Source organism: Eschrichtius robustus, chromosome 3 (genome assembly GCF_028021215.1).
Source record: "Eschrichtius robustus isolate mEscRob2 chromosome 3, mEscRob2.pri, whole genome shotgun sequence".
NCBI lineage: Eukaryota > Metazoa > Chordata > Mammalia > Artiodactyla > Eschrichtiidae > Eschrichtius > Eschrichtius robustus.
This window is the reverse complement of record NC_090826.1, coordinates 40,349,657-40,369,316: the sequence shown is the minus strand read 5'-3', so window position 1 is coordinate 40,369,316 and position 19,660 is coordinate 40,349,657. Positions and strand designations below refer to the sequence as shown.

General features: G+C 37.9%; 1 protein-coding gene across 3 annotated transcripts in view; it reads left to right on the top strand.

Annotated features, from left to right (window-relative positions):
* Nucleotides 1–5,101: 5,101 nt before the first annotated feature.
* Nucleotides 5,102–19,660, top strand: part of SPATA6 (spermatogenesis associated 6) — a 149,571-nt gene continuing 135,012 nt past the window's right edge. For all 3 annotated transcript variants that reach the window (XM_068539846.1, XM_068539845.1, XM_068539847.1), the window contains exon 1: nucleotides 5,102–5,374. In XM_068539846.1, coding sequence (XP_068395947.1) covers nucleotides 5,324–5,374 — 51 coding nt within the window. In that variant the 5' untranslated portion in view covers nucleotides 5,102–5,323. The remainder of the gene's footprint in view (nucleotides 5,375–19,660) is intronic.

Here is a 19,660-nt window from a genome sequence, read left to right as displayed (position 1 = left end):
TGATGAGGGGTTTCCCCAAAACTTCAAGGCTGAGGGATGAGCTTTACATGCACGGGTGAGACCACCTGAGGCTCGCCACTTAGCAGCTGCTACAGGGTTGGGAGCAGAAGAGAGATACTTGAGATCAAGCAGTGCTAGAGGACACTGGATTTCTGAACCTTCCGTTATCAAGAGATCTTTTTTAACACTTTGTTAATACTCCTGGAATCCAGCTGATACACCAGAAAGGCTGCACTTTAGAAGAAAGGACCATGTCCTATAGTAAGGCCCACACTAGACCTGCCTTAACAAAGTCTATAACCAAGCCTGGCAAAACCCATAGGAGAGACAGAGTTTGGAAATTTGGGTCCTACCGAGTTAGAGGGGCTATAGAAACATCTTGGGCTTTCCACATACCTGCAGTAACAAAGTGTATCGCTAAGTCTCCACCAGATTAAGGCAATCAGCCAGTAATTAAACTGCCTGCTAAAACAAGAGTCAACACTCTTCAGAGGAAAGATAATAGATAACCCAGAATCCAGGGTCTTACAATGTGTTATTCAAAATAACCAGTATTCAATTAAAAAAATCACTAGACACACAAAGAAACAAGAAAATGTGATTCATAGTCTTGAAAACATGCAGCTAATATAAACAGAACTCGACATGGTATAGATGTCAGATGTCAGATGTCAGATATAGCATACCACAACTTTAAAGCAGCTATTGTAAATATGTTCAAAGAATTAAAGGAAAATATGTTCAGGGAGTAAAGGAAAATATGGTCCTAATGAGTGAGCAAGAAATCTCAGCAGACATGTGGAAAGTAAAAAAAAAAAAGACTAAATGGAAATTTTAGAACTGAGTAACACATTAACTGAAATGAAAATTTTACTGGATGGGCTTAACATCAGAATAGGGATGGCAGAATAGTCAGTTACCTTGAAGACAGATCAACAGAAATTGTACAATCTAAAGGATCTGAAAAAAAAAGATTGAAGAAAATGAAGAGAACATCAGAGATCTGTGGACAAGAGTATGCAGTCTAATATATGCTTATTTTATAATCCAGATTCCCAAACCAGGACAAGACAACAAAGAAAGGAAAATTATAGGTCCAAGTTTCTTATGAACATATATGCAAAAACCTAAATAAAATATTAGCTAACATAATACAAAAGCATATTCACAAAATAACAAAGTGTAAGACAACAAGGAAGGTACAATATCAGAAAACTATCAATGTAATTCATTTCACACATAGGCTAAAGTTGAAAGCCCATATGATTATCTCAATAATCAGTGTAGAAAAAGCATTTGACACTGTTCACAACCTACTTTCTTTTGTATGAATTAATATAGAACTAAGTATATACAAAAAAAAAAAAAAAAAGAAAAAATAGTATAATGAACTCCAACATACCTGCCATCAACAATTACATGGCTGATTTGTTTTATCCATACCTTCACCCACTGTCCATCACTAACAACTTCCACCTCCACTGGAGGTTTTTAAAGCAAATCCCAGACATCATATTTCATCCATAAATACTTCAGTGTGTATGACTTTATAAAAGATAAGGGCTCCTTTTTTTTTTTAAGAACCAGACCCTGGGCACTCTTATCATTCCTAAAGAAATTATCAAAAATTCTTTAAGATCTTCATATATCCAGTGAGCATTCAAGTTTCCCCTCTTGCTTCATAAATACTTTATATTAGGTTATGTCTCTTTAGTCTCTTTTTTTTTTTTTTTTATAAATAACATAGTTTTTTTTTTTTAACTTTGGGTTTATTTATTTATTTATTTTTGGCTGTGTTGGGTCTTCGTTTCTGTGCGAGGGCTTTCTCTAGTTGTGGCAAGCGGGGACCACGCTTCATCACAGTGCACAGGCCTCTCACTGTCGCGGCCTCTCCCACTGCGGAGCACAGGCTCCAGACGTGCAGGCTCAGTAGTTGTGGCTCACGGGCTTAGTTGCTCCGCGGCATGTGGGATCTACCCAGACCAGGGCTCGAACCCGTGTCCCCTGCATTGGCAGGCAGATTCTCAACCACTGCGCCACCAGGGAAGCCCTCTTTAGTCTCTTTTAATACACAGGGTCCACAGGGTCTCCCTTCTTGTTTTTATTTTTGTTTTTCCTTTGCAATTTGTTGAAAAAAAAACCATATTGTCTTCATTTTGCTGCTTATATCCCTATTTTGTTTAACAAGTTAGTTAAATGTTGTATTTCCTGTACATTGGTGATTTATTTGGATGCTTGGTCAGATTCAAGTTTGATTTTTTTTGGCTTGAAAGGTGGTATTTTATTGCATTACCCCAGAAGGGGCATAACGTCTGATTATCTCTCTTTTTGTGATGTTACGATTGGTCAGTGTGTTTAAGTGTTGTCAGACTGACCTACCCATGATAAAAATCCTCATCAGCTTTTCACTGATGGTTTTAATAGCCATGAATATTCTTATTCTTTATTCTTCCTGTTCATTTACCGCTGGGAGTTTTCTATAAAGAAAACTCATCAACTCTTTGGTCACCCTGAGGTATAGTTCCAACAAGAAATTCAGTATGAATGCTTGATTCTTTCTTTTTATTTATCAGATTTCAGAATGAGTTGGTTCTTAAATTACCCAAAGCTGACTCATGCTTTTTTGCCCCTTTGAGTAACTTTACCACCTCACGGATTTTCAACACATCTGATGTGTTTTGATGCAATACAGTTATCATTCCTTTTGGTGCTTGTGGTAGGCAGAATAATAATCCCCCAAAGATGCCTGTATCCTAATCCCTGGATCTGTGAATGTATTATCTTAAATGGCAAAGGGAGAGTTAAGGTTACATATGCAATTAGAATTGTTAATCACATGAGCTTGAGAAAAGGCAATTATCTGGGTGGGCTCAAGGTAATCACAAGAGTCCTTAAAAGTGGAAGGAGAGAGGTAGAAGAGTAGGTCAGAGTGATGCACTGTGAGAAGAACTTGACTCTTCTTTGCTGGCTTTGAAGATGGAGGAAGGGGATTATGAGCCAAGGGATGTTGGTGGCATCTGGAAGCTGAAAAGGAAACAGATTCTCCCCTACAGCCTCCGGAAAGGAACCCAGCTGATCCTTTGATTTTTAGCCCAGTGAGACCTGTGTCAGACTTCTGACCTACAGAACAGTAAGATAATAAATTTGGGTTGTTTTCAGCCTCCAAGTTTGTAGTAATTTGTTATGGCGGGAATAGAAACCCAATACAGTGCATATCATCTCTGTAAGAAAAAAATCAATAATAACAATGAAACAAAAAGAAAATATTACAAACAGTAAGAGTTTAATAGGTTTGACAGATAAACTTATAAAAATAAAATTTTCTCTACAGTTGCAATAACTAGCAAATATAATGAAAAATAAGAAACTGTTTTCAATAGTAGAAAGAAAAAACTATAATTAAACACCTAGGAATTAAGTAGGACCTTTATGCAGAAAACTTGAAAACTCTAGTAAAGAACATAGAAGAGACACTGATAGAGAAACATTTTATGTTCTTGGATGGGATGATGCAATATTACAAAGCTGTCAATTCCCCGAATTATTCTATAAATTTAATGTATCACGATAAAAATTCCAGTTGGGCTGCTTGAGAAACTTAATAAACTTACTCTAAAATAAAAAGAAGCAATAGAGGATCACAAATAACTAAACAATCAAGAGAGAAAAAGTGAGAGAGAGAGAGAGAGAGAGAAACTTGCGGAACAGGATATCAAGTCCAGTAATAAAGCAGTGTGATATTGCTGCAAGAAAGACAAATAGAACACAGGGACAGAATAGGAAGCTTTAAGACAGAACTTTACGTAGTTAATATATGATACAGGTGCTGCCACAAATAAATGAGAGGAAGTATAGAATGTTTTGTAGGTATTGTTGGGAAATCTAGCTTACTCTCTAGCGGGAAAAACAAAACAAAATAAAACCTGGATCCTGGATTCCTAACACCATGTACAAGAATTGAGGCTTGATGGATTAAACATCAAAATGTGAAAAGTAAAACTATGAAGTTGATACAAGAAAATATAGGACATATTTCTGTCACCTAGGAATAAGGAAGACTTCTTAAAATGTCAGAAACACAAACACAAAATGTAAGGCAAAAATGATTGATTGATTTAGGTATTTCTATTAACTGAAGTACACCCTGCGATAAAGTTTATAAACAGATGAAAAAGGGAGAAGATATTTGCATGTCTGAAACTGACAAGAGATACATAACTAGAGTACAGAAGAGTTCTTGTAAGAAAGACAAAAACTCCAATAGAAAGCATTTCTATTTCTTAAGCTGGGTGCTAGTTGCACAGGTATTTGCTTTATTGTTATTATTGTTTAAGATGAAATTGTTTTATATACTTCTGTATGTGTAATGTATTTCGCACTAAAAATGATTTTTAAAACGATTGGCTTGGGCAATCTCTTAGATTTCCTTAATCATCGATGGTCTATGGCCCAGCCACTTTGCAACTGGACCTATTTTTGGCCCCTCATTGACAGTTCAACTTAAAACAATATACACTGAGATGCATACACAGGTGATTAGACGTGAAACCTTGAAGGGAGGGGGGCGACGCACTAACAAAGAATCGCATAATAGGAGACTTGGAAGAGGAAGGTGATTTGATTGAGGCCCCTCTTCTCAGGGAGGCAACCTGAGTTTTACTTGAGAGCTCCTGAGGTCTAGTCCTGGTTCTGCCTTTGAATTGAGCACGTCTCTTCTCCAATCCTGTTTTCTCATGCTGGCTTTGAACACTGTAAGGAAATTCAAATAAGAGAACGAATAATCGTTATTATTCTTTACAGTTGGGGAATTGAGGCCGCAGGGGGACGCCACTAGCTCAAGTTGCCACTGCCACGTTGGAACTCAGGGCTCCTAAGTCCAGCACCCTGACCTGCGCACTGTCCTTTTATACAGCTATTTTCTTCTGGCTTTGGGCCCATAGTTTGACGTCACAGACGAAATGCCCCTCCCCACCCCGCCTCGCCCCGCCCCTTCGAAAGCCCCGCCTCCTCGAGCGGCCCCGCCCCGCCCGGCGTTCGCTGAGTCCCGCCCCCAGGCGCTCGCCCTCGAGCGGCAGCTCCGGCGCGTCCCCGCTAGCTTCTCTTCCGGCCCCGCCCCTCCCGGCTGCCATGACAACGAGTCCGCGCCCCGCGCACGGCTGCTGCTCGGGCGGGACCCAGGCTGGACCGCGGGCCCCGGCCTGGGGGAACAGCTGCTACCGCCGCCGCCACCTCGTCTTCTCCACGTCCCCGCCCCGACCCGCGTCTCCTCGCCTCCCTCGGGTCCGCGGCCGGGGTCCCGCCCCGCCGCCCAAGCCCTGCGCGGATGCCGAAGGTGAAGGCGCTGCAGTGCGCCCTGGCGCTGGAGATCCGCTCTGTGAGTACCGGTCGCGCCCCCATCGCCGCCGCCTGGGTGTCGTCAGCCCCCGGAATTTACTCGGGACGCCGCCTCCGTTCACTTCCGAGAACCCCGGGTCACCGCGAAACCTTCTCCAACCCCCGAATCATCCCTATGGAGCTTTGATCCCGTGTCACTTGGCTCTTCCCCAACCTCAAAATCACGAACGCCCTCCCCTTCCAGCCACACAGAGGCCTGACGCCCCCCACCGAACCCCTCCATCTCAGCTCCCCTAGCTTCCTCCCAGCTTCCAGTTCGCGTTCCTTCAAATCCTTTCCAAACCACTTTAGAAAGTCCTCCTCTCTCCTCTCTTAACTTTCCAGTGAATTGGGGTGGGGCAAGAGGCTTCTTTTAAAATTCCTCTTCTCTGCTCCGGTTCTTTTAGTGAGAGTATTACTGGCCCGACTTTTCCCCAGTCTTCGGGGGCGGGGTGGGGTGGTTTTCCTCCCAGATCACGGCTGGCGGATTCTTTCAGACAGATTAACAAGCTTCTGATTAGTGAAGGGGCCTTTCCTCTCAAAGTAGAGTCCCCACACCCCACAACCGAAAGATGTCATCATTGCACACAGCACCTTGCCATCTACCCCAGGGCCAATACCTCGGAAACCATTTCAGGTCCCTCCAGCCCCCAAACTCTCCCGATATTGAGAAGGAACCCCTATCCTTCCCTTCACTCCAAGAAAGGCACGAGCTTTTAGAGAGACACTACTAATTCTCTAAACTTGCTCCAGAGGACCTTCAGCCCCACCCAGTCACTCTCCAGACATGCCGAAGAGGATAGTGTCCCCCAGCTTGCTGTGGAAATCCAGCTGAGGCAGAGGACCCCCTGCCCTTCCTCAAGTGAAGGGCCTTGGACCTCTCCATGCCATGAGCAAAGGCCATCCCTCTGAATAATCTCACAAGACCCTTCCAAGGGGTTTTGATCTCCTTCCCCCTCATTCTTTACAGGACCCTCTCATTCTCCTCTTCAGATGAAATCTCCAGCCTCTCTCTTCTAGAGGAAATCACCCCAAAAGTCTTTCCATACTTCCATTTTAGACCTGCAGGCAGTTTGGAAACAAAATTCCTCCTTCAGTCCTTTTTTCTTTTTCCACTTCTCTAAATCTTTTTATTTCTCATCTCTTTCATCTCCCAGCAAAACTGTGTGTGTGTGTGTGCACGTGTGTGTGCTTAAATAGCCAACACCATTCCTCTGGGTGCTGCATAGAGTAGCCCTCCCCACTTCCTTCCTGCACGCCCTGCAGTCAAGGCTGTCCATCCCCCCACCCCAAAGCATCCTCTGCTTTCCTTGCTGTCTTTCCTCACATTACAATGAGGCCGCTGTAGCAGAGTCCCTGAAACCTCCAGGGAAGTCACAGGACTGTTTTAGGTCTTTGGCTAGGTCTTAAAGAAAGGAAGGCCGGGTAGGGCAGAGGGTGAGGCAGGCGTGGAGAAGAAAGTTTCTGGCACTGTCGCTTTATCTTTAAGGCTGCAGAGATTTTACTCACTGCACTGTCAGAAACTCTACAGTTTTGGCTTCAGATGTTTTTTTCATCCCACAGCTGCCAAAGCTTGGCAGCCTTTTTGTAAAGGCTGGATTCATTTGGCAAAAGAATACACTAAGCTTCCTGAACCGCTGCGCCCGGGACAGTTAGTAAAACTCCTAAGTTCAGCCTCTTTAGACTTTGTTACCGGCTGCTTCTTCCTCTTCTGCTAACCAATGCAGTTTAGCAGCCTGGTGAGAGCAGCTGCCTGACAGGCCGGATGTCGCTTTCCTTCCTTGGCCAGTCCAGACCTGCTTAGAGCAAGCACTTCGTGGTAACTGACTACTGCCTGAAGGGGTCAGAGAGAGAAAAGTTACTTCACTACCCTTTCTCCCCAGTATTAGTTGTCAGGCGGAAAGTGAATGGCTGTATAATGGAGCTTTGTTGTTCATCGAAATTATGCAGGTGGAAACATTCCTATTTCATTTTTTTCAACGGACATTTGAATCACAGAATTTTACAGTTCTAAGAAATCTTAGCTTTCATTGGATTGAATTTCTTTTTATGGGTGAGAAAATTGAGGCTTAGCTTGACTAAATATTTTTCTAGGTTTGCGCAACTATTTAGGGGCAGATCTGCAGCAAGATGCTAAGTTTTCTGACCAGCAAAAACCCCATTAAATGACGCTGATGCTCAGAAGGAGCAAAAAAGACCGTTAATAACCATACACATTAAACAAGCTTGATTGATTTGGCTTTGATTGAATAGAGGAATTAATGTGAGCATAGATATTTTAAACATCTTTTCAATTTCATTTTTTTTTTCAATTTCATTTTTTTCAATTTAATTCTTTACATTTATGGGGTATAAAAGTCAAAACTGTATAAAATGATACACTCTGAGAAGTCTCATTTCCAGCCCTTTTCAAACCTATTTTCCATCTATTTTCATCTGCTGTAGGTAACCATTTTTATTGGTGTCTGATTTATTCTTCTAGTATTTCCCTTTGTAATATAATCAAATAGATACACACACACACACTGTACACTCCTCCCCTCCCATATATATTTTTTTACTTTCCTTCACAATAGGTAGCATATTATATAAGCTAGTCTGCACTTTGCTTGTTTTCTTTCCTTAACGTATCCTGAAGATCACTCTAGGTAAGTTGGCATCTTCTTTTCCCTCAACTTTTTTTTTTTTTTTTTTAAAGATGTTCTGTATAGCAATTTTTTTTTTTTTTTTTTAAAGATTTATTGATTGATTGATTGCTATGTTGGGTCTTCGTTTCTGTGCGAGGGCTTTCTCTAGTTGCAGCAAGCGGGGGCCACTCTTCATCGCGGTGCGCGGGCCTCTCACTATCGTGGCCTCTCTTGTTGCGGAGCACAGGCTCCAGACACGCAGGCTCAGTAGTTGTGGCTCACGGGCCTAGTTGCTCCGCGGCATGTGGGATCTTCCCAGACCAGGGCACGAACCCGTGTCCCCTGCATTAGCAGGCAGATTCTCGACCACTGCGCCACCCAGGGAAGCCCTTCCCTCAACTTTTTATTGACATTTTTCAAACATACAGAGTAGTTGGGAGAATAGTATAATGAATATATTCCATGACCTATGTACATTAATTTGATATATCTGTATATTTGTATATCTATAATAATAAATATTTTTTACTAAAAATGTGAAAGTAAATTTTTGCCATGAGACTCCTAAATACTTCAGCATATATCTTCTAAAAATAAGGACATTGTTCTAAATAACCACAGTACTATTATCACACCTAAGATAATTATCCATAATTTCTTAGTATCTAGTCCATTTTCAAGTTTTCCTAGTTGTCACAAAAATGGCTTGTATAGTTAACTTTTTCAGACCAGGATCCATTCAGAGTTTACATGTTGCATTTGGTCGTTAGGTTGTTTTAGTCCATTTTAACATACAGCAGTTCTACTTTTTCATTCCCACAATGTTTTCCCCCCCTGTGGATTTAGATAAATTCATACACTCATACAACCATTATTTGGATCAAGATTTAGAACACTTCCATTGCCACAGTAAATTCCCTTGTTCCCCCTTTTAAGCCCCACGCAGAGGGAACTCCTCTTCTGATTTCTATCAGTGAAGATTAGTTTGCCAGTACTTGAACATCATATTAAATGAGCTATATAGTGTGTAATATTTTGTGTGGGCTTCTTTTGTTCATCGTATTTTTGAGACTCATTCATGTGCTGTGCCTATCGGTAGTTCCTTTATATTGTGGGGTAGCATTCTATCATATGATTTGTATCATGTTCTATCGTACACCACAACATGTTTACCCATTCTCTTTATTGTTGATTATTTGGGTTGTTACCAGGTTATGGTTGTCATGGATAAAGCTACTATGAACATTCAGACCAGGCTCGGATACAGAATATCCCATGTTGTGTTATTGTCTGAATTTTTTCCCATCGTGGTGATATTTAATTTGTTCTTCTAAACTGGAAATTAGGTGTTTTATTTCTACCTGCCTATTGGAAGTGTGGCACTTCATTCCATTCTCCCCTTTCCATGTTTATTTTTCTGCTGCAGTCTTGTATTTGTGGTATCTCATGTTTAATACTGTGGTAATATGAGAGCAAAAACATAGTAAACATGAAAGGTTTTGGTGTATAACACAATACTTTGTGTTGCTCAGCAGAGCCGTGCTTTGAGAGAAAATATGTTGCTGGGAAGAAAGTGTGACTTTTCTCAAGGAATCTTGGGAGAATGATGTAATATGCCAAAGTAACTTGTTTTTAAAGAGCAGCCAAAAATTATATTTCCCATCACTTACACTTTTAATATTTGAAGCATCTTATCTTTGATATGAAAAACTATATTTGCTGCTGCTTCTCTCTACCTTCTTCTTCTTATTCAGTAGTGAAGTTTTCATGAGTTTTTTTAGGAATATAGAAGGAAGAAATTGGAGGTACAAGAGTAAAGCCCAATGCCTGGGCAATAAAATCAGCCAATTTGCTTTACCTGAATAGTGTCAGTTTTGGGTTAGTCTGTATTGTATAATTCCCATTTTTCTTCTCTATACTCACCTCACCTCGTTACCTCACTCAAATTATTGATAGCATTGAGGCAAAGAGATCTAGGTACTTTTCAATCACAGTTCATCTGAACATTCGTGATCGTTTTCTGGTTTCCTTACTCGGTTATCCTGCAGTTGGTGGTAAATTTCCCTGGAATACAGACTTGTTAAAACTTTAAAGTACTTCAAACTTACAGAAAAAGAAAACCTAAACACTGTGATCTCCCCCCACCCTGATTTAATAAATCCTCATTTTACATGTTTCCTGCAGATTTTTGTTTTTAAGAAATAAAATGTTACAGATGAAGTTAAGGCCCCTTTGCACCTCATGCTGAGGCCAATTTTCCTCCGTCCCTTCCTAGAGGTAACATAATCAGTATCCTGAAGTTGGAGTGTATTCTTTTCATTCAGGTTTTTGTAAGCTTACTACATATTTGTGTACTCCTACGTACTACGTATACTATTGTTCTGTTTTAAAACTTTACACAAATGGTATCATACTGTAGGTATCCTTCTGCAGATCTGTTTTTTCCACTTCACTGTTTCTGAAATTTGTCAGTGTTGATTCTTACAGATCTAGTTAATTTCCTTAATTGTTATGTAATGCTGTATATTTATATGACAGTGATTTAATTCTTATTCCCCTATTGATGGACTTTTAAATACCAGTTTTCCTCTTTTTTAATATTACAAACAATGTTGCAATGAGAATATTTGAACATACCTTCTGGTGTCCATGAGTCAGTTTTTCTCAAGGGCAGGTATTGTGCCCTAGGGAGCATTCTAGAAATTTGTGGGCTACCTTGTTTGCCATAGTGGTTAGGGGTTCCTATTGGTGTTGATTATCTGGTATTCTGCATGACTTGACTGTCCCATTGAATATGTATATGAAAACCTGTTTATAATTATTAGAGATTAAGAACCTAACTCTGTTTTATGTATAAACACAAAGTCTGTTTCTTTTGTTTTTGGAAAAAAAGATGTTTTAAATACAGTGAATTGTCCAGTAATGCAGTTACCATGTAAATTGAGGAAAGAGTGTACTTTGTTTTGTTCGGAACTGGTAAGAGTTTACTCTTTCAGAAAATCATGGCATCAGTGGCAACTCTGCTTGTGTTTGAGCTGCCAGTACGTGACACCTATCATTCTGCTTTTGAAACAGACCAGTTCATGTTGATTCTGTGAATAGGTGCAAATATTGTATCTTCTAGCTTAATGCTGCCTGAGCGTTTACACATAGAAATATATAATTTATTATAAATTATTTCTGTATTTTTTTCAGTTATGGCATTGGTTTATTTTTTAGTTATGTGTATGGGTGAATGGCAAAATATTAGCTGTAAAAGGAGGGTGTTGGGGCTTCCCTGGTGGTGCAGTGGTTGAGAGCCTGCCTGCCAATGCAGGGGACACGGGTTCGAGCCCTGGTCTGGGAGGATCCCACATGCCGCAGAGCAACTGGGCCCGTGGGCCACAATTGCTGAGCCTGCGCGTCTGGAGCCTGTACTCCGCAACAAGGCCGCGATAATGAGAGGCCTGCGCACCGCGATGAGGGGTGGCCCCCACTTGCCGCAACTAGAGAAAGCCCTTGCACAGAAGCGAAGACCCAGCACAGCCATAAATAAATAAATAAACCCAAAGTTAAAAAAAAAAAAAAAATTTAAAAGGAGGGTGTTGGATCTTGTAGAGACCCAATGCTCTAGGGAATAGATTTAGAAATGGAACTACCGAGTCTTAGGGAATTGGTTTAATTTCCTAGGGCTTCCATAACAAATTTCCTCAAACTTGGAGTCTTAAAGGACAGAAATTTATTCTCTCACATTTACTGGAGCCCAGAAGTTAAAACAAAGGTATTGGCAGGGCAGCGCTCCCTTAGAAGGCTCTTGGGGAAGACCCTTCCTTGTTCTTCTAGCTTTTAGTGTCTCCAGGCATTTCCAGAATGTGGCTGCATAACTCCAAACTCCAATCCTAGAGGTTTCCTTTTCTGTGAATAGCCAGTTCATATCCTTTGCCCTTTAGGAACATAAGAGTATTTTTTTCTTGTTAAATATATTTTGAACACCACCAACCTTTGTTGGTTATATGTAATGTAAATGTCAAAGATCTTCTAGTTGAAGCTTATTTTTTCACTTTGTTTTTGCTCTTTTTAGTAATGCCTTTTGTTTTTATTTTCTATTTTTTGTTGTTATTGTTGCTGGTAAACAAAGAATGCTGAGTCTTTAAGTTAACTTTTTACAGAACTATAGCATATATTCAGAAAGTGCACAAATCCAAAGTGTGTAATTACCACCCAAATGGATAATTAGAATATTATCAGCACCCCAGTTTGCTTCCTTGTGCTCCATCCCTTCCAGCCACTCCACCTGCCCCCCTTCCACTCCCAGAGGTAACCACTATCTTGACTTCTATCACAGCAAATTTTGAACTTTTGAAGTCAGCCTCTTTCTTTCTCCCTCCCTTCCTCCGTCCCCTCCCTCCCTCCTTCCACTTTTACGTATAACTTCTTTGTGAGAATTCATCCATGCTGTTATGTGAAGCAGTAATTCTTTATCCTTTCTATTGTTCCCCCCCCAGCTTTACTGATATATAATTGACAGATAGCATTGTATAAGTTTAAAGTGTACAGTATGTTGATTTGATATGTTTATAAATCACAAAATGATTACTACCATAGTATTAGCTACCATCTCCATCCTGTCACATAGTTGCCATTTCTTTTTTGTGGTGAAAACAATTAAGATCTACTCTCTCAGCAACATTCAAGTATATATACAGTGTTATTAGTTATCGTCACCATGCTGTACATTAAGTACCCAGACTTGTTAATCTTATAACTGGAAGTTTATACCCTTTCACAAATATCTCCCCATTTCCCCCACCTCCTGAATCCTTGGTAAACACCATCCTAGTCTCTGTTTCTCTGAGTTTATCTTTTGTAGATTCCACATATAAGTGATATCTTACAGTTATTTGTTTTTCTCTGACTTGTTTCACTTAACGTAATGCCCTCAGGGTCCATCCAAGTTGTCACAAATGGCAGGATTTCCTTTTTCCTGATGGCTGAATAATATTGGTACATATATATCACATGCTCTTTATCCATTCATCCATTATCCATTGACGGACACTTAGGTTGTTTTCATATCTTGGCTGTTGTGAGTAATGCCATTGTGAACATGGGAGTGCAGATATGAGATCCTTCTCTTTGCTTCTATCACAGCAAATATCCAGAAGTGGGATTGCTGGAGCATATGGTCATTCTATTTCAGATTTTTCGAGGAACCTCCATACTGTTTTCCATAGTGGCTATGCTCAATTTACATTCCCACCAGAAATGTCTTAGGGTTCCCTTTTCTTCAGATCCTCACCAACACTTGTTCTCTCTTGTCTTTTGCATGATAGTTACTCTGACTTGTGTGAGGTGATATCTAATTGTGGGTTTGATTTGCATTTCCCTGATGATTAGCGATGTTGAGCATCTTTTCATGTACCTGTTGGCTATTTGTATGTCTTCCTTGGAAAACTATTCTGTTCCTCTGTATCCATTTCTATTGTTGATGACATTTTCATTTTTTTTCCAGTATTGGGATATTACAAATTGTGCTCCTGTGAACATTTTCGTACATGTCTTTGTTGCATATTTTGTATTCAGCAACATTGCTGAAATCTCATATAAGTTATTTGGATTTTCTATGTGGGAAATCATGTTTGTAAATAAAGTCAGTTTTGACTTCTCTTGTACAATGTTTTTTCTTTTTTTCCCCTTTTTATTACTTATGTCCTTGATTAGAATCCCCAGTATAATGTTAAATAGTGGGAATAATAGTACATATACTTGTCATTATTTTAAGTTATCCCGCTGAAGTTTCACCAGTATTAGATTGAATCTTATGAAATTGCTAACGATGGGCCATTTTTTGATGAAAAAATAAAAAACAATGACAATTTCATATATTTCAACCTAATATAATATTGGCTGTAGGATTTTCATTTATTGAGTTAAGGAAGTCCCCTTCTATTCCTTTTTTTTTTTTTAATGGCTGCACCCGTGGCTTGTGGGACATGGGATCTCAGTTCCCGCCCAGGGATTGAACCTGGGCCCTCGGCAGTGAGAGTGCGGAGTCTTAACCACTGGACTGCCAGAGAATTCCCCCTAATTTTTAAAATATCCTGAGCTTTGAATTATATTGAATGCTTTTCCCTCAGTCTAATGAGATTATTCTATAACATTGCTCCCATGTTCTATAGAAGGGACACATTTTGTGATGTTGCACCTTCTCCATTCCTATGATAGATTCTTTTTAGTCAGGATGTATTATTTTTACTATATTTTGTTGGATTTGATTCATAATTTTATATTTAGCATCTTTCATTTGTGTTCATAGATGAGATATTAGCTCTATAAGTCAAATACTTATTTAGCTTTTGGTTTTTATTATTAAAACATTTATTTTGAAATATTTCAGACATACAAAAAGTTATGTCTCCTGTATCTCTCTCTCTAATAGAATCCCTCCTCCCTTCTTCCTTTGGCTGGTCACTACTCTGAATTTTGTGTTATTCTCCCTATTTTTCATTGCTTTTCTCGTTTTAATATCTGTCTTTAAGGCATTGGATTTACTTGCAAGTGCTGCTTAACTGGCATTCTAAGGGGATTGATGAAACTGTTTTAAAATTATTTGGTTCTAGATATTTTATAATTTTTATAAAATTTATTTTATGCTTTTTACTTTAACTTATGAGCTATTTAGGAGTTTGTTTTAATTTCAAGATATATAGGATTTATATGTGTGTATATACTCTTTTTCCCCCTCGCCTTCCCGCCATACATACATACATACACATACATACACTCTTTTATTGTAGTATTTTAATTTAATTGCATTAGGGGTATTGAATGAAGTCTGTGCGATATTGATTATTTTTGTTGGTGATTTCCTATGTGTTATTATCCAATTATTATATATATATTATATTTATGAATAATCCAATTATTGTGAATGTTCTCTATTTACTTGAAAATAATATATAAATTTATTTGTTGGCTGTAGGGCTCTATCTGCCATTATGAGATCAAATTTATTTTCTCTGAAATATCTTCAGTTCCATATTAAATTTTTTGTCTGCATGCAACCTCTACCAGATTGTAATGGAGATATTAAAATCTTTACTATCATAATGTATTTTCATTTTATCCTTGTTGTATTCTAGTACACTATGATTATAGAACTATAGATTCATTTCTGTTTATTGTTTTCCACTGAGTTTGTACTTTCCATCTGAGAATTTATGGAATTCTGCAGTTTGGGGAAATTCTTAGCTTTTATATCTTTGAATATTGTTTTTCTGCTGTTCTTTCTTTTCTTCTGACAGTGCTATTAGACATATATTGGAACTTTTATCTATTCTGCTTTCTTAAGTGCTTTTTTTGGTGTAATATTTTTATATCCTCCTGTTCTGGGAGAATTCTTCAGTATTATATTCTAATTTACTTATTAAATTAAATTTTAAAATTTTCTCTATTGAGATTTTTAACTTCATTGACTACATATTCCAAGATTTCTCATTTAGTGTCTCTTTTTAAACATATGCCAAATATTTACATTTTTACCTGTTTTAATTTCATAAATTTTGTTTTTTATGGAGTTTTCTCCCCTTATTAGATGAAAGATTCTAAATACTTATTTTAAAATTATTTTCAGATTGTGTAAATTAATTTTCATGTAAAGTGGATTTATCTCCTGATTGTCAATTTTGTTGGTTTTCTTAGTGCTTGGGATTTCACTGAGATTATGGACCACTTTTGGGAGAATTAACAATGAACCTTTCAATTCATTAACTGCTATATTTTTCCATCTGTTTAGGTTTTCCGGTTCTTTCAATGATGTTTGTAGTTTTCAGAATACATGTCTTAGACATATTTTGTTAAATTTATACCTAGGTAGTACATGTCTAAGATTTTAATGATACTATAAATGGTATTAAATGTTTTAAAATGTGCTAATATATAGAAATAAAGTTGATTTTTTTGCCTATTGACCCTATATCCTTTTGTTTATTGAGACTTGTTTTATGGTTCATGATATCATCTATCTTGACGAATGTTTTCATGTGCACTTGGAAAAAAATGTGTATCCTTCTGTTGTTGGATGGAGTATTATGTAAATGTCAGTTAGGTCAAATTACTTGAATGCTGTTGTCCACATCTATACCCTTTATGATTTTTGACTGCTTATTTTATCAGTTATTGACAGGGAAGTGTCAAAATTCAGTTATATATTTTTTTGCTTCATTACTTTGACATTGTATTATTAGGTGCATACAATTTAATTTTATATATCTTTTCATAAATCAAATTTTTAATCGATATGAAATGTTCCACATTAACCTTGGTAATCTTTCTTTTTCTGAAGTCTACTTTATATCAAGATAGCCACCCCAGCTTTCTTATGATTAGTGAATGCATGGTGTATCGTTTTCTCTAAGTTTACTTTAGTCCTGAATTTTTAAGTTTTAAAAAAATTGAGATATAATTCACATATCATAAAATCCACTCTTTTAAAGTGTACAGTTCAATAAATTTTTATATATTCACAAAGTTGTGCAACAATCACCAGTAATTCCAGAACATTTTCATCACCCCATGAAGAAATCCCATACCTATTACTGTCATCTCCCTCTCCCCCCAGCCCCTGGCTACCACTAATCTAGTTTCTAGGTCTATGGATTTGCCTACTCTGGACATTTCTATAAGTGGAATTATGCAATATGTGGCCTTCCGTGTCTGGCTTCTTTCACTTAGCATAATGTTTTTAAAATTCATCCATGTTATAGTATACATCAGTACTTTATTTCTTTTTATGGCCAAGTAATATTCCATTGTATGGATATACCATATCTTGCTTATTCATCAGTTGATGGACATTTGGGTTGTATCCACTTTTTGGTTATTATGAATAACGCTGTTATACTCTTGTACCTATTTTTGTGTGAACGTATGTTTTCAGTGCTCTTGGGTATATACCTAGCAAGTTGCTGGTTCTTGTGGTAACTGTTTACTTTTCTTGAGGAACTACCAAACTTTTTACCACAGTGACTACACCATTTTACATTTCCACCAGCACAGTAGGAGGGTTCCAATTTTTTGGCATCCTCCCCAACACTTGTTTTGTCCATCTTTTTATTTATAGCCATCCTAGTGAGTATGAAGAGCTATCTCATTGTGATTTTGATTTATATTTCCATAATGACTAATGATGTTGAACGTATTTTCGTGTGCTTTTTGGCCATTTGTGAATCTTCTTTAGAGAGATGCCTGTTTGTTTTTGCATCATGTATTTTGGGGCTCATTTAAGTACATATATGGTTATATTGTTGTGTCTTCTTGGAATATATTTACCTATGTTTCTAATTGTTACATCATTATAAAATGTCCTTCTTTGCTTCTAGTATCAATTTTTGTTTTAATGTCTAGTGTGTCTGATGTTAGGATAACCACTGCAACTCTCCTTTGGTTACTTCTTGCATAGATTATTTTTTTCCCATGTGTGTCTTTGAATCTAAAGTGTGTCTCTTGTAGACAACATATAATTGGATTATAGTTTGTAATCCATTCTCCTGAACTCTACCTTTTGATTGGAGTGTTTAGTCAATTTACATTTAATGTAAGATAAAGTAGGATTTACCTCTGTCATTTTGCTGTCTTCTCTGTCTTAATGTCTTTTTTGTTTCTCTGTTTCTGCATTAGTGACTTCTTTTGTGTTAACTATTATCAAGTGGACCATTTTAATTCCCTTGTTTCTATTACTATATTTTTTGAGTTATTTTCTTAGTAATGGTTCTGGGGTTCACAATTAACATTTTAATTTTTAACAGTATAGTATGGATTAATACCAATTTAATTTGAATAATACATAAAACTTTGCTTTTATTTAGTTCTGTTCTCTCTCCTCTTCTTTATAATTTTATTATCATACAGATGACATCTATATACATATACACCCTTCAACACAGTTTAATAATTGTTGCTTTATGTAATTTTATTTTAAATAAGAATGGTTAAATGAGAGAAAATACATTTATACTGTCTTAGGTTTACCAGTGTAGTTCCCTTATTGGTGTTCTTTATTTTTTCATGTGTATTTTAGCTACTGTCTAGTGTCCTTTCATTTTAATATGAAGAATTCTCTTTTTTTGTTTGTTTTAACATCTTTATTGGAGTATAATTGCTTTACAATGGTGTTAGTTTCTGCTTTATAACAAAGTGAATCAGTTATACATATACGTATGTCCCCATATCTCTTCCCTCTTGCATCTCCCTCCCTCCCACCCTCCCTATCCCACCCCTCTAGGTGGTCACAAAGCCCTGAGCTGATCTCCCTGTGCTATGTGGCTGCTTCCCACTAGCTATCTATTTTACATTTCATAGTGTATATATGTCAGTGCCACTCTCTCACTTCGTCCCCGCTTACCCTTCCCCCTCCCCGTGTCCTCAAGTCCATTCTCTATGTCTGCGTCTTTATTCCTGTCCTGCCCCTAGGTTCTTCAGAACCTTTTTTTTTTTTTTTTAAGATTCCATATATATGTGTTAGCATATGGTATTTGTTTTTCTCTTTCTGACTTACTTCACTCTGTATGAGAGACTCTAGGTCCATCCACCTCACTACAGATAACTCAATTTCGTTTCTTCTTATGGCTGAGTAATATTCCATTGTATATATGTGCCACATCTTCTTTATCCATTCATCTGTCAATGGACACTTAGGTTGCTTCCATGTCCTGGCTATTGTAAATAGAGCTGCAGTGAACATTGTGGTACATGACCCTTTTGAATTATGGCTTTGTCAGGGTATATGCCCAGTAGTGGGACTGCTGGGTCATATGGTAGTTCCATTTTTAGTTTCTTAAGGAACCTCCATACTGTTCTCCATAATGGCTATATCAATTTACATTCCCACCAACAGTGCAAGAGGGTTCAATTTTCTCCACACCCTCTCCAGCATTTATTGTTTGTAGATTTTTTGATGATGGCCATTCTGACCAGTGTGAGGTGATACCTCATTGTAGTTTTGATTTGCATTTCTCTAATGATTAGTGAAGATGAGCATCCTTTCATGTGTTTGTTGGCAATCTGTATATCTTCTTTGGAGAAATGTCTATGTAGGTCTTCTGCCCATTTTTGGATTGGGTTGTTTCCTTTTTTATATGGAGCTGCATGAGCTGCTTGTCAATTTTGGAGATTAATCCTTTGTCAGTTGCTTCATTTGCAAATATTTTCTCGCATTCTGAGGGTTGTCTTTTCATCTTGTTTATTTTTTTCCTTTGCTGTGCAAAAGCTTTTACGTTTCATTAGGTCCCATTTGTTTATTTTTGTTTTTATTTCCATCTCTCTAGGAGGTGGGTCAAAAAGGATCTTGCTGTGATTTATGTCATAGAGTGTTCTGCCTATGTTTTCCTCTAAGAGTTTGATAGTGTCTGGCCTTACATTTAGGTCTTTAATCCATTCTGAGTTTTTTTGTGTGTATGGTGTTAGGGAGTGTTCTAATTTCATTCTTTTACCTGTAGCTGTCAAGTTTTCCCAGCACCACTTATTGAAGAGGCTCTCTTTTCTCCATTGTATGTACTTGCCTCCTTTATCAAAAGTAAGATGACCACATGTGTGTAGGTTTATCTCTGGGCTTTCTATCCTGTTCCATTGATCTACATTTCTGTTGTTGTGCCAGTACCATACTGTCTTGATTACTGTAGCTT